Source organism: Eucalyptus grandis, chromosome 8 (genome assembly GCF_016545825.1).
Source record: "Eucalyptus grandis isolate ANBG69807.140 chromosome 8, ASM1654582v1, whole genome shotgun sequence".
Taxonomy (NCBI): Eukaryota; Viridiplantae; Streptophyta; class Magnoliopsida; order Myrtales; family Myrtaceae; genus Eucalyptus; species Eucalyptus grandis.
In genome coordinates, this window is record NC_052619.1 from 53,200,194 (window position 1) to 53,215,449 (window position 15,256).

The following is a 15,256-nucleotide window of genomic DNA, read 5'->3' on the forward strand; positions in this document are numbered from 1 at the left end:
GTGAACAAATGTCTGGAAAAAAAAATGCCAAACAATGTTGATCAAGGACTGTCCTAATATATTGATTAGTGACATGGGGGCTCTCAACCACCACAATTAGGATAGCTAAAGAAACCTAGGAAGCATCTTGGAATTACTGATACACCTTATATTATGCATTAGCGGTTGAAAAACTGGGAAGAATTTCTCCATATTATTTCCCTCATGAACCTATATAATGAATTACGTGTTAAAAGCGACTACACCAAGCAACATGGAAATCAATCGAAATTTATGCCATAAATTACATGCTCAACCGACTTACCATTAAAAAAAAAAAAAATCTGGCCACGAGGGCATTGGAGTAATTTGGCAGCAGCAAAATAGACATCCAGATGACAGTGATCAACAGATTCCATAAGATAGCGCCGTTTTGCCATTTGTAGTGTGCTTGTGCGTGTGGATCAGGCACAAGAACAACTCATACGAGCCGACGGGAGGCCGTTTTCCCTAAAATAACCCCAACTCAACACCCAAAACCCAAAACTGACCTACAATTATGTACAGGTAAGCAAGCGCTGCGGGCAAGTGCGCGGGGCATTCATCGCGACACAATGTGGTCAGAAACTCCACAAACACAATGATTAAAATTCAAAAGAATAATAAACGAAAGCACTCTGACAGCTCCCATCTTTTTAATATTTTATTTTAGCCGCCGAAAGCACTCGATTGCTCCCATCTTTTTAGAATTTCACTAGTTTGTCTACGCTGCAGTTGTGTCTTTCCTTTTTTAATTGCGTTATGGCGGTTGATAAAAGAGAAGAATTGAGTGGGAAGGGGCCACTTTGGTTTTAAAAGAACCTGCATTCGTCAACTTTGACAGGCTGTAATGAATCATTCTTTTTGACCAATTCTGGCAAACTGGCCCTGGACTCTCTGCATGTTTAGCCAATCTGTCTTCTGAGTTTAATGACCTAAAGAGATCTCCATTTGTAATTCTGGCTTCCAAAACTTTTTCCATCTCTAGCTGTCACTGCTTTTGCTTCTATACTTTTCAATTTCTTCTCTTGGAGAAGATCAAGCGAGATCAATGGAGAGGAGGGCCAAAAATGAGGGAATAGCGGGAGGTAAAATTGGTAGAACAGCCTATCTAAGAAAACTTGAATTGCATAAATAGAATATATAGAATATTAATGTTGCTGTTTCATGTTTGTCGCTCTTCGAGATTGCGTTCTTTCTCATTCTTTATGGGACATTTGTAAAATTACATATGCTAAGAATGGAATTTTGTTTCGTGATTGGTAGATAGGTAAAATTGGTAGTAAATTCTACATCGTCTCGTAAAATTTTATAATTGGTAAACTGATGATAACATACAAAAAAAGAAAATACTAGTAAGGTTGGGAAGATTACCAAAAAGTCTAAGTCCTAAATATTTTAATTATACCAATTGAGTCATAAATATTTTCACGTTTTGCCAATTAAATACATCCAATCAATTTTAGTCATAAATTGTTGATATGGACGCCAGCTGTCCCATGTGTTACAACCAATGTTAACTTGGCTTTTTTTTAATTTTTTAATTTTTCCTTTCCTTTTCTTTTTTGCTATGGTTAGCAAGGGTTGCTAGGTTGTCGCCTTCATTCAACCTCCCTCAAATCTGGGCAAGGCCATTGCAGCCAGCAAGGCCACAGTGACCCTTGCTTGCCACAATATTAAAAAAAAAAAAAGGTAAAGAAGGAAAAGATAAGAAAACAAAGCAAAAAATCAAATCAAATCAAATAAAAAAAAATATTATTCAAACTTCTTTGCGTTAATGCCGGCTGTGCCACATAGGACGGCTAAGCTCATATTAGCAATTTCCAGCTAAAATTAACTAGATGAGCTTAATTGACAAAACGTGAAAATGTCCAAACTCAATTAACACAATTAAAAGGTTTATAATTAAATGGGCATAACTACAATAAGTTTTAGACTTCTTTGGTAATTTTGCTGTTAAGGTTACTAGTTGTTATTCATGAACGACGTTAGTAACTTACAACCGTCAATGTAATAGTAACCTATTAAGTTATTCATTAATTCATTACTCATAAATAAATCTTAACGGTGTAAAATAGTAAGTTAACAGTGAAATTAATAATATTCTACAAGGAATTTATAGTTGTAAAATAGTAAATCTATTAGGAAGATACAACCGTTACCTGATGTTTGGGTATTTCGATGTAGTATCAATGTTAGTGACTTACAACCATCAATAAAATAGTAACTTATTAAGTTTTTTTATAAACTTACTACTAAAAACTAAATTTTAGATGGATGAACAATAAGTACCAATGAAATTAACAACTATTGAAAAATTTCCTATGCCACTTTGAAGTTGACAAAACCATCTATCTATTTCAATATTTGAGAAATATATATGTTGTTTTTTTTTTTTCTATATACACTAATACAAGGAGAGCTTTATCACAAATAATAGATCCTGCTGTATGAAGTGAAAAATTGATGATAATTGGAGGGACCTTAATAAAGGTAGCAATTATTGGCGGGAAGCCTTTAAGACTTACGCGTTGCTAATAGAAGGGGTTCCTTATATCACATGAGAAGAATATGCACGTCAAATTATTATCCATCATGATTTGAAGATCCAGATATTTGAAGATCCAGATATTCCATTGACTATTAATCAAAGTCTCAAGTACCTTTGACAGCAAGCCACAAGCCTAGAACTAAAGAGATACACAAAGGAGAATCCAATTTCTTTTTCAATCAATTTGGTGAAAAATGATTATTTCTTGATTTAGGCAACTCTATTAATGGAAACTACACCGTTACTAGAAAGATTTGATTGTATCGACAAGCAGACCTTATGATGATCATCCAACAGTTAGCTTGGATCTTGAAAACTATTTAAGAAAATCAACACATGTTGAAGAATACACGAATTGTGAGAATATGTTACTAACAAGTATATATTGCTACTCTCAAAATTGAAACAATGTTAATAATCTATTAAGAATTTATAGCAAAAAAATTGTTATTTTGATTACTACGGTTAACTTAGACTACCAACTAAGCATGTAAGCAATTTGTAATCTACTAGAGAAGATACTCGTTCACTTATAAAAGCAAATGATTGTTCCTAATCTACAATAGTATATCAGTAGTAAATCGGTTTATTTCATTGGTGCGTTATTGAAAAATAAATGTTGCCACTCGTAAATTTGAAACAAGGTTAATAACCTAATTGGAATTTATAGTGGTAAGATATTTGTTCAGTTCATAAGTTACAACCGTTAATTGAAATTACCGGTAAAGTACGTAAGCATTTGTAATTTACTAGCGAAAGTACCCACTCACTTATAAAGTCTAAGAAAAATGGTAATATGTGATTTGGTTTGAGGATGAAAAAATTATTATTTTATTGATAAGTTACAAATAGTTGATTGGATTAAAAAGTTATCAGTTTTACTTATCGACAATATTTCCAATTTACAATTCATGGAAGAAAAGTCTGTTTTTGGTTAATGGAATTTAGAAATGCGCAAGATTTCAAATTGCAACTATCTGATTAGATGAATGACTTGGTTAATTTTTTGATGTAATCTCGAGAGAGGTCCATATCTCCATAAGTGACATTAGGAAGAATTAGTTCATGTTCTCGAGATTTGAGAAGATCCAAACTTTTTCTTTTCGAATAGAAAACTCTACATTGTCCGATGATAAATGCGAATATATTAACGTTTTCCCCTTAAGATTTAAAATTTCTAGGAATTATTTAGTGGAAAGGTATTTTGCTAGCCTTGGTCCGTCCAGTGGCTTAACCTTCCAATAATATTCCGTCACTTTAATACTCACACTTGCTAGCAAGCACCGGTGAGGGACCACCTATTAATTTCATCGATTTTCTAGTAATGTGAAAGCCTTGGGCAAGAATTCAAACAGCCACCAAGGATTCTTGTCTTGGTTTTGCCCATCGAGCAAAAAGCTGTGTGTCAGTAATTAAATATGAACTCAAGAAGGAGAGTGAAGGACCAAGTCTTAGAAATGAGCAATATTCGTTCTTGAGATGTGAGAAGGGACCATCTTTTATCGAAGCGGATGAGCGTGGCGGTCTTCGAGACCATCCCAGCACGCGAAACATGCTAATTTTATATTTTTTATTCCTCATGCCTAGTGCAGTGTCGACATTTTCAGAACCTCAATTCTAAGAATCATTCCATGTGAACATCTTTATTTTCGAGATGCCGACCTTGTTGCCATGTGCCTACCATCATGAATAATTTACTGAAAAAAAATTATATAGAAAGCGTCCATGAAAATGCCGAGGAACCTTATAACGTGGGAGAAGTTGAAACACACACGACGAGGCTACTGCTTAGCTGTACATTGGAAAACGATGGAGAGTGTGCACTGTGCATCCTTGGCTTTGCCGCATTCAAAGTACGTTGCGATATTCTATCGAGGCAGCATCATCATGTCTAGCAAATTAGGGGGGTGCATGACAAACTTTTACAGAAATAATTTTTTTATTTTAGACTTTGAAATAAAAATCCATTTAGTAAACTTATTTTATTTTTTTTTATTTCTGAAATAGATTTTTATTTCAAAAATAGATTTGGAATAGAAATCGAAATAAAATTTTTTACTTTTCTATTTCGGAATAGAAATAAGAAATAAAAATTGTTCTCATTGTTTGTCGCTTCCATCGGTCGCTACTGCCATCACCGATCACCATCATTGTCCGAAATGAAGAAATTTTATGTCATTATCAAACGAATTTTTATTTTTGGAATATAAATTTTGTATCGTTATCAAGCGGGTATTTTTGCTTAAAAATTTATCTAAAAATAAAAAAATCTATTTCTCTTCCAGAATTCAATTTCTGGCCATAATAGTTATCATTCACACCCTTAGCAATTTTTTCTTATTTAAACAAAAGGTTCCTAAAAAAGGATAGGTAGCGTCCTTGAAACTTCGTTGATACGTGTAAATGAAAAAAGTGTGGACTCTGTATTACGTGGGAGAAAAAAGTGACTTACAAACAACCATGTTAATATGTCAAAATTTCCATCAATACAAATCACTATCAACATCGCCACAATGCAGATACATACAATTGACTAGCACAAACTTGACAATTCTATAAATGACGTTGGTACAATACTAACAAATAAATGTTGGTACCCATAAAATTGAAACAATATTGATCATCTATTAAGAATTTATGATAGTAAAATAGTTATTTTTTCGGAAATTACCACGTTTCACGGACATTGCTAATAAAATATGTAAACAACTTGTAACCTATTGACGGAAAAACACACCTACTTGTAAAAGCAAATAACTATTTGTAATCTTCAAGAATATTTCACCTAGTAAATCGGTTATTTCATTAGTATGTTACTAGCAAATAAAAATAGCTACTCGTAAAATCAAAACAATGTCAATAATCTATTAAGAGTTAAAATTGTTATAATCGTAAGTTACAGTCCTTAACCGAGACTTCTAGCAAAGCATAGCAGCCTGTAATCTAGTAGGGAAAAATGATCATCCTCTTATAATTTCTCCCTGAAAGGAGAGACCAAAAGTGAAATGCTAAAATCAAGGTGGACGAATGCGAAAGTCTTAAGCACGGAGCGGAAGAGGATGAAAGCTCATTTGTTTTGCAAGAAAGAAGGCGAAGTGAATTATCTCACCTCTTCAACTCTAAAAGTTGCGAAGTCTAGTTTTCTTTTAAAATCTTAAACTTTGACTCTAAAAATTGCGAAGTTCAGATTTTCAAGTTCGCCACTGTCCAAGCACATCACATTGGATTTTCAATGTCTGTCGTGGACCTAACTTTGATGAAACAATTTTTTTGATTATCATACGAGTTTTGGATTTGATGATATAAAAACAGTTTGAATAATTGATATTACAATCGATATAAAGGTTAGAATTTTTTTATGGAACCGCGCACTTGCTGTCATCGAATTTGCCGGCCACCCATTGCCATCACGAGCCCTCACCTTCGTGCATCAATCTGTCGGCGAGTTTGTCTTGTCTTCGACGCCTTCGTCCCTTTTCCTTTCCACACAAAGCTCAGAACCTATGTTCATGGAAATCGCGACCGACAGAGAGTTCGCTAGCCTCGCACGGCCGCGAATATGCGGTTGTATGGCCGCGGCGTCGGGGCATGGCTTAGCTAATTCGCTCAATTTATTGAGGAACGGAGAGGTCTTCAGCCCTGTTTATCATTAAAATCAACACCAAAAAAGAAAAAAAGATAAAGAAATTTGCGGATCTTGGCAGCAGCAAAAAGGCAGAAAGCAATTGATAGGGGAGAGAGAGGAACAGAGGAAAAGAACAGGGGTCGTGATAATGATGCGCGTGCTGTCAGCTGTCGGGGGTCACATGGGGGAGGAAAAAATATTGGGTGGTCCGGGACCGCCACGTCAGCGTGGTCCCGGACCACTCACACGGCGCCATGTGTATGAGAAGTCGGACAAAGGACGAAAATCGGAGCTCACTTCTCTGACGCTCTCTCTCCTCTTTCTCTCTTTTGTCCCCTCCCCTCCTATGTGGCGCCATATGAGTAGTCCGGGATCATGCTGACGTGGCGGTCCCGGACAACCCAATATTTTCTCGAAAAAGATGCTAAATCAATGTGGGGTCACGCGTCCCGATGGATGATTCATCCCTGCATCAGTTGGGTTCACATGCGCTGGTGTACGGACGGCCAAAGACCTGCTCGGAGAATATTTTCTCGGAAGTGAAGAGAGCTGTAAATGCAGTAACCCCAAAAGAATGGAACGAACAAAGCCACGAGTGCGTCCTGTGCCCTGTCATTCCTGTAAATTTGCGGGCAAGGACAAGGGCAGGGGCATTTATCGCGACATAGTGTTGTTAGATAATTCAATTGAAGAAGGAAGATGCATTTGACACCGGGCGGTCCATTTCGGGGTGAAAACAAACTCTACAAAGACAATATAATTAAAATACAAATGACCCACAGATACCTCCTAGTGATTTAAATTTCACAATGCATTGTACCGATTTTGCTGCTATACAGCTCATCAATTTTGAGGGGCATGGAGTTGGGTTAGGGTTTTTGAAGATAAGGGATTTGGAGATAAGGAAGAAATGTGCAGTTTTAAGCTCATCATTGATCAAGCAAATCGTCACGTCGGATTTTCAACATCCGTCTTGGAGCAAACTTTGACGGAACGTATTTTTTTGTTACCATAAGAGTTTTGGATTTTCATGATATGAAAAATAGTTTGGATAATTGGCATTGCAATAAATATAAAGTTATGAATTTTTACGAAATCACCACTCACTATCATTCACCACTTGCTGCCATCGAATTTGCCACCTCCCTTTGGCATCATAAGCCCTCAACTTCATGCTTCAATCCGTCGGCGAACTAACATGTCGCTCGCTCGAGTCTATCTTCTATGCCTTCATCTCTTTTTTCTTTCCACTCAGAGCTCATAACTATGTCCATAGAATTCGTAACCATCAGAGTTCGCTAGTCTCGCATGGCCACAGATTTGGGGCTGCATGGCCATGGGTGTTGGGGCTCAACTTAGTGAGTTTACTTGATTTTCTAAGCAACGGAGAGAGCCCTCAGCCCTCAGCTTGATTATTATTAAAATCAATACCCAAAAAAAAAAGATAAATAAATTCTTCATTATGAGGGCATTTGGGTGTTGCCGGTGCTGGTGCACACAAATCACTCATGCAATTGCGAGGAACTTTGAGGAGGTCTTTTAGAATGACCACGGCAATGAGGTTTTTAGGGTTTTAGACAAGCATGAGTAGAGCAGCGATAGATTTAGTCTTTTGATATAAGAACGTGCTTATAGCTGTAAACTATAATCTTTTGATTTATAGGTTTTGTCTTGTTTTGCAATTCTTTTGGGATTTGTTTGCTTGAAAGTTTGCTATCTTCCTCCCATATTCGATTACGATAAAAAAAATAAAATTCTTTCTACCAAAAAAAGAAAAATCCGAACTCATGTATACCGATGGATAACGTGGGCGCTATGGAGAATTCACCAGATCTATCGATGCACGAGTTGGGTTCACACGTGTCGGTGCACAGACAATACCCGCTCGATGAATATAGAGGGAGGGAGAGCGCTATATATTTATATAATATGTACGGGCAAAGACGCGAGCGTGAAGTAACCCGCAGAGGCAGGACGAGTTAAAACTCAATAATATTTGGTTTTAGTCACCGGAAGCAACTCAATTGCTAACCCATCTCTTTAGAAAATCCAGGGTTTTCTACTAGAGCCCTTGGCTTCCGCCGGAGCTGCTGCTGAAGTTGTGCGCGTGGACATCGCAAACCCGTCCTCCGAAACACCACCGCAGTCTCGGCACGCGCGGCGAATCGCTCCCTCCGTCGAGCCCCTGGCGAAGGACCCGTCGATATATTCACCTCGATAGCTCCTTGCCGCAATCGGAGCCAGATCTGAGGTGAGTCTCCAAGGGCCCCACTTTTTGGTGTTTAGAAAGAACCCCTGGCATTTTGTCAGCTTTGACAGGCTGCAATGAATCGTTCTTAGTACAGGGATCTCGTGGCTTGAAAGTTTTTCCTATCTCTGGCTGCCGCTGATTTTGCTGCTATTCTGTTTCAATTTTTTCCTGGAAGAGATCAAGCGAGATCAATGGAGGAGAGTGCAAAGAGACGGCGCGTGTGTGAAAATGATGGAACATCACGAGGCGCTTCTTCCACTCACGCTTCAACAGAAGGTCAAGAAGTGGCTGCTTCATTAGGACATGACTATGAAGTATTCTTGAGCTTCAGAGGACCAGATACTCGAGCAGGTTTTGCCGACTTCCTTTATACTAGTATGATAGATATGGGAATCCGTGCATACAAGGATGATGAAGATCTCCGAACGGGAGAAGAGTTTGGCCCAGCACTTCTCCAAGCAATTGAGCAATCGAGGATCTCAATACCTATCTTTTCTAAAGGTTATGCCTCTAGTGTATGGTGTCTCAAGGAGCTAGTCAAAATGGTCGAGTGTCGGAAAACAAAGGGACAAAAGATTATGCCCATTTTCTATGATGTGGCACCTGCAGAGGTACGATACCAAACTGGGGGTTATAAAGAGGCCTTTGATCTACATAAAAACAAAAACCGACATGATGAAGGGACTATGCGCAAGTGGAAGGCTGCTCTCGAAGAAGTATCATTTCTAAACGGAAGGGAATTGTCCAACATGCACAACAGGTGAATGCTTTAGCATTCCATCTCATCTACCTTGGATTATTAAAACTTGTTGCAATTCATATGGTTTCTTTTTGGGATTTGAGTTAGCCTTGTTGAAATTGAATTCCGTGTTATTGAAGTTATACTGTAGAAATCATGCTAAGTAATGGCACAAGCCCAAGTTTTTTTCATTTTATTCAAAGCGACATTTTTTCTGGTTCACTTCATTTTTGTACCAACGCTAATTCATCAATAATGAAATAAATCCTTGAAGTGACACATTTCAAATTTAATTTGGTCTTGTCAAAACGTAGTTTAATATTTATGCAATTTTCTAACTCATTATCTTTTGTGTCCAACAAACTCAAGGAAAGAAGGTGAGTTCGCAAGAAAAGTTTCCCACGAGGTTTTGAGGGAGTTGAAAAAGCGTTACTTGGCCATTTCAAAGCACTTGGTCAGTGCTGACAACCACGTAGATGCAATTATGGAAATGATAGGTGCTGGGACAAGTGAAATGCGGATTATAGGAATCCACGGGATGGGTGGCATCGGAAAGACGACAATTGCCAAACTTATCTACAATAAGCTTTCACATGACTTTGAGCATTGTTGCTTTCTTCGTGATGTTCGAGAAACATCAAAAAGTAAAAACATTCAATGGTTGCAGAATCAGCTTGTCTCTGACATTCTCAAAACAAAATGCATAGATATAGAAGACATTGATGAAGGAACTCAGATAATTGAAGAGGTTGTCTAATAAAAGAGTTCTACTTCTTCTTGATGATGCGGCAGGGGAATCACATTGATGCACTTGTTGGTAGGCGTGATTGGTTGGGCAGAGGGAGCAAAATTATTATTACCACAAGAAACAAATGTATTCTTGATGTTCCCGAAGTGGACTGCAGTTATGAGCTTAGCGAGATGGATGTTGATCAATCTCTTCAACTATTTAGCAGACATGCCTTCAGACAAGATTATCCTTTGGATGAGTATATCGGCCAATCCATGAGGGCAATAGGCATTGCTAGAGGTCTTCCACTAGCTCTTGAGGTCATAGGCTCACTTTTATGTCGCACTAAAAAGGAAAAGTGGGATCTCACATTGAAGAAGTGGGAAAATGTTCCTCCTCCAGCAATTCAGAGTAAGTTGAAAATAAGCTATGATGCATTAGATGATCTACAACAAGATATATTCCTCGATATAGCTTGTCTTTTCATCGGAGGTAACAAAAACATTGTCCTTTATTTTTGGGATGAATCTAAATTTCCAGAAGAAGCCATGGAAGTTTTGCAGAACATGTCTTTGATAAAGATTGAAGAGGAAAATATAGTGTGGATGCACGACCAACTTAGAGACCTCGGAAGAGCAATAGTTCGTGAAAAAAGTAACAAAAATATAAAGGAGCAAAGTAGAGTGTGGGATCCTAAGGAAGGATTGGATTTGCTAAGGAAACATAAGGTAAACACCCCCCTCTTTCTCAAAAAAAAGAAGAAAATATATATTCCTAGTATTTATGGACACTTTATAAGAACAAGCTGTTTACTTTTTGTTTTGTCTACCGCCATTACGACTTCCTCAAACTATAATTTTTGCTCTTTTAAGATTATAGGAATGATAGACTGAACTCAACCAATTAATATAGTGGAATGTGTTTCCTTTTTAAAATTTTTCCTTTGGGTAGGGAGAAAAAAAAGTTGAAGCTTTGCGTCTCAATTTGGACAATCACCAGCAATATCGTTTTTCCTATGAGGGCTTTGAGAACATATCAAATCTAAGGTTCCTCGAAGTGGACGGTTTGATGGAAAATTTTCGTGCAGAAAAGAGGCTTCTTTGGCATGAGTCACCATCAAATGTTCTTCCACTTGATGATTTCCAAGAGAATTCATATCTCCTTCCACAATTGCGATGGCTTTCTTGGCCTAAAATTCCCCCAACTTTTAAAATTACAAATTTCTCCATGGAGGATGTGGTTATTCTCAATCTATCAGAGAGTAAAATTACGCACGATTGGAAGGGGTGGAGCCACATGAAGGTATGTTATATGCTAGACAACATTTATTATTTCGTCTTATTAGATTCTAAGCAATCTTTGCATGATTTTTCTTTTTCACAGGTGATGAAGAATTTGAAAGTTATGAATTTGAAGAAATGCAATTGCTTGGAGAGAACCCCCGACTTCTCTACTCATTCAAAATTAGAACGTTTGATCCTACAGCGTTGTTACAAATTAGTTGAAATTGACAAGTCGGTTTGTCAATTGAAAAGGTTAGTTTTCTTAGATGTAACATGGTGTAGGAATCTTCGAAGGTTGCCGGATGAGATGGGTAGAGATCTTGCAAGTCTCAAATACCTTTATATGAACCGTTGTAGTTTGTTGGAGGGGCTTCCGAATACAATCGGAAATTTGAAATCATTGAATGAGTTGGATATAAGTGGAATGGGGATTAAGGAACTCCCCGATACGCTTTGGACGATTGAGAAGCTCGAAGTAATAAAAGCTAACTTTGTGTTTGATCTTGATATGGAAATCGACAATTGCATCTATAGAAATCGATCCCTGAGGATCTTGGAATTGATTTGTAAGAGAATACGCAAGGTACCAAGGCTTCCCGAAAGTCTTACCATTCTAAAGTTGTCTGGATTGTACACGGACACATTTTTAGATCTCTCAAACCTGACTAATTTAAAAGAATTATACCTGAACTTCGGGCCACGTGATTCTGATGGGGAATCCGATGGGCCTGTGGAAGAGGGTCCGATGCCATCGTGGATTGGGAATTTAAGCAAACTAGAGTCTTTAGACTTGCGGTCTCCATACGTGACCGCCTTACCAACAGATATTAGAAGTCTCCTTCCCCAACTCAAGTCACTTTCACTCTATTGCCCTAAGTTGCGTTGCTTCCCGAGCCTTCCCTCCAGTTTGTTATCCTTGCATTTATCATCTAAATGCGCTACCGCCTTACCCATGGATATGAGTAGTCTCCTTCCTCGACTCAAGGAACTTAAACTCGGGTGCCCTAATCTGCGTTGCCTCCGGAGCCTTCCCTCCAGTTTATCAGAATTGAGTTTGTACGATTGCAAGTCGGGTTGTTCCATGGAGGATCTATCGAATTTGAAGACACTATCATTTCTTCGCATCAATGACTGTGCTATCTCAGAGATTCGAGGCCTTGATCGTTTGGAGAACCTACGATCATTGTCGCTTTTGAGACTTCAACAGGTGCAGATATCACTCGATCTAAGTAATCTCAATAAACTACGGTATCTTTTAGTATCCAGTTGTGGAAATCTGGCTGAGATTCAAGGCGAACTCCCACCATCTTTGGACAGATTGGATATTCAATCATGTGAATCTTTACAAAAGTTGCCTGATTTGTCAAACTTGAAGGGACCGCAACACGTTCAAATAAAAGGTTGTGGGAAGTTAAATGTGGAGGATCTATTGAATCTGAAGACACTATCATATCTTCACATCACTGACTATGCTATCTCAGAGATTCGAGGCCTTGATCGTTTTGAGAACCTACGATCATTGTTGCTTTGGAAACTTCAACAGGTGGAGATATTACCCGATCTAAGTAATCTCAACAAACTAGCGTATCTTCATGTATACGATTGTGGTAATCTAGTTGAGATTCAAGGTGAACTCCCACCATCTTTGGAAAGATTGGTGATTGGATTATGTAGATCTTTACAAAAGTTGCCTGATTTGTCAAGCTTGAGGGGACTGCGAGAAGTAGGAATAGAGTATTGCAGGAAATTAAATGTGGAGGCAATTTCTTCACTTTGCTCGGAGAAGGGGGTCGAATTTAAGCGAGACGAGACGAGACGAATTAGAGGGTGAAGATGACGAATCTAGATGCAAATTCGGATATGGATCTGAGGGAGAAGACCGACGGATAAGTGCATGTCGCTCTTGAAATCTTCTTAATCCCAGCCCACAAATCGTTCTTTTGCGCACAAACTTCAGACAAATTGAAGTAAGTCCTTTCTTCTGGCAACATATTTTCCCTTTTCCACAATCGATCTCTTTCACTAATATGAACAGAGAAGCCTCACATGCACTTTTTGATGACCTTTTCGGGAGCTGACATCTGTAAATCTAATGAAGGCATTGAAACTATGTTACCTCCATTTTGGTCTGATTTCTCCTTGGTTTTATGTTTCCTACCTGGAGTTATGCATCTCGATTGCATCGTTTTTTATTTGATTTATGACAATTCATTAGAGATCCTCATCGATTTGCTACTTCACATATTTCAAAGTTGATACCTTCTGCTTTGCATTGGAGATAGCTTTGCTATACCGTAGACAATTAGATGGAATGTGTGTTGGAAGGTCATAGCATTATGGTTCTCATCCTGGAATTTTGTAGGATAATCAACTCATTGTTGCAATTGTGAAGAAGACGGACTTTTGTATTGATATGCTTACGTTCAGTTTATTTTCCTAGAAAGGGTGTGCTTCTTAGTGGGATTTGCAAATGTTATGGAGATGTTATAAAATGAAGAATGAGGAATTTCACTTGGATTGCGGCATCAAAAGAAGGTGTAGCAAAGCTTCCTTCTGTGACAAGAGAGAACTATTTAGCTTCTCCAAGATATCATAAATCATCTTATAGTTGAGGCTAAATTTTAGTATTGTCTGTGCATAGGACATATGATAAGCATTGACTTGGGGTCAGAAATTATATAAATGGAATCCTGTAATCTCTCCATTTTTTTCCTACATTTTGTAGGAATTGTTATGCCTGGGTGATTATCTGTAATAGGAGTCCTTCCATTCACCTCAAGTTATAGTAGAGGATTCTTTTAGGTTTTAAGATTGATGAGTATCGAGGGAGACATCTCAAACAACTGCCTTTTTGCTGGTTTATGATATTGAGGAATTAAAGTTAGCGAAAACTCACAGAACTTTTGTGCAGGGAGCTGTGGCTACTTGGGCAACTTTACAAATGAAGACCGAATGAAGGACAATGAAGGATGACATTTAATCTGGACTGTAATCCCTTTCACAATCTTGGATTGCTAAACTGTGTATTCATCTGTTGAGAGCCAGAAACATGAAGATTAGTGAGGGAAGTCGTTGCCTATTGACGAAATTGTTAAATTTGTTTAACTTGATATGAAGTTTCAGTTGGATGGTTAGCCCTTTTTCTTCAAGAAATCATTAGAACAGGTTGAAGGGATTTATTTTGCAACCTAAGATTCTCTCAGTTGGATGGTTAGCCCTTTTTCAGTTGGATGGTTAGCCAGGCCTTTTGGAGACTTTCCAACCTAAGATTCTCTCAAGTTGATAGTGTAAACTTGCAGGTTGAACTTATGGAAGACCTTCGTGCACAAATGAGGCTTTTCTTTGACACAACATTCCATCGAATGTTCTTCCAACATGTAGTTTCCAGAAGAAGTCACGTTTCCTTCCCGAATTGCGATGGCGGGGATGACACTCCTCCCATAGTCAAAATAACAATTTTTGCAGTCATCTCAGTTTGTCTTGGAGCAAAGTTACAGAGAAATGGGATCGTTGGAGCCACATTAAGCAATGATAATGCTGTGGATCATCTCTTATACATTGTGTCGTATCTCGATTAGATCCAAACCTTATCTTAGCAAGCTCTTTCTGTGGCAGACGGCAAACTGATTATGCGTCATGGATCTAACGTGTTGCAAACACTTCTAATAGAACTCCTGACTATATGTTCATTTAGAACGATTGACTTGGAGTAGTCATGTGAAAGCTTGGTCCAAATTGACGATCCATTGGTCAGTTGAATCACTTAGCTTCCTTAAATGTGAAGTACTACAGGAAACTTTGCAACCTACTGGATAAGCTTGAAAAACTAGAATCTTTAAAGAACTCCTGATTGATTGCACATTGATTCGGAAATCCCTGAATATCAAGCATTGACGGATCTTAAAATTAATTGTTCATCATTGAAGATAAACAATTACGCAACTTCCCATCAACTAGAGCTCTTACAAGCCTTGTATATACAAACTGATGCTAGTATTATTATGTTCGAGTGCATTAATTTTGTTAATTTACATGATGGTCATTAATGTGAGATCTTTG

General features: G+C 37.9%; 3 protein-coding genes across 4 annotated transcripts in view; all 3 read left to right on the plus strand.

Moving 5' to 3' along the window:
- The first annotated feature begins 8,190 nt into the window (after positions 1-8,190).
- LOC104415067 (disease resistance protein RPV1-like) overlaps positions 8,191-15,256 on the plus strand; it is a 97,727-nt gene continuing 90,661 nt past the window's right edge. The window contains exon 1 of the mRNA XM_039298768.1: positions 8,191-8,445. The gene's annotated coding sequence lies outside the window, so the exon portion shown is untranslated. The remainder of the gene's footprint in view (positions 8,446-15,256) is intronic.
- LOC120286514 (toll/interleukin-1 receptor-like protein) lies at positions 8,440-9,970 on the plus strand. Its single transcript, XM_039298775.1, has 2 exons — positions 8,440-9,205; positions 9,554-9,970. The coding sequence occupies exons 1-2, from the start codon at positions 8,637-8,639 to the stop codon at positions 9,939-9,941; spliced, it is 957 nt and encodes a 318-aa protein (XP_039154709.1). The 5' UTR covers positions 8,440-8,636; the 3' UTR covers positions 9,942-9,970.
- Positions 9,983-14,325, plus strand: LOC120286513 (disease resistance protein RPV1-like). Of its 2 annotated transcripts, XM_039298773.1 has the most exons (5): positions 9,983-10,325; positions 10,455-10,642; positions 10,866-11,216; positions 11,298-13,164; positions 14,109-14,325. In XM_039298773.1, the coding sequence occupies exons 1-4, from the start codon at positions 10,106-10,108 to the stop codon at positions 13,026-13,028; spliced, it is 2,490 nt and encodes an 829-aa protein (XP_039154707.1). In that variant the 5' UTR covers positions 9,983-10,105; the 3' UTR covers positions 13,029-13,164; positions 14,109-14,325. The 2 variants fall into 2 exon arrangements, with proteins under 2 accessions (XP_039154707.1, XP_039154706.1); XM_039298772.1 differs by having other exon boundaries at positions 9,983-10,642.

Excerpts from the sequence above, each read along its gene's own strand:
- LOC120286514 (XM_039298775.1), top strand. The coding sequence starts at position 8,637 with ATGGAGGAGAGTGCAAAGAGACGGCGCGTGTGTGAAAATGATGGAACA. Across the intron at positions 9,206-9,553 it reads TTGTCCAACATGCACAACAG|GAAAGAAGGTGAGTTCGCAA; the intron begins GTGAATGCTTTA and ends AACAAACTCAAG.
- LOC120286513 (XM_039298772.1), top strand. The coding sequence starts at position 10,106 with ATGGATGTTGATCAATCTCTTCAACTATTTAGCAGACATGCCTTCAGA. Across the intron at positions 10,643-10,865 it reads ATTTGCTAAGGAAACATAAG|GGAGAAAAAAAAGTTGAAGC; the intron begins GTAAACACCCCC and ends TCCTTTGGGTAG. Across the intron at positions 11,217-11,297 it reads AGGGGTGGAGCCACATGAAG|GTGATGAAGAATTTGAAAGT; the intron begins GTATGTTATATG and ends TCTTTTTCACAG.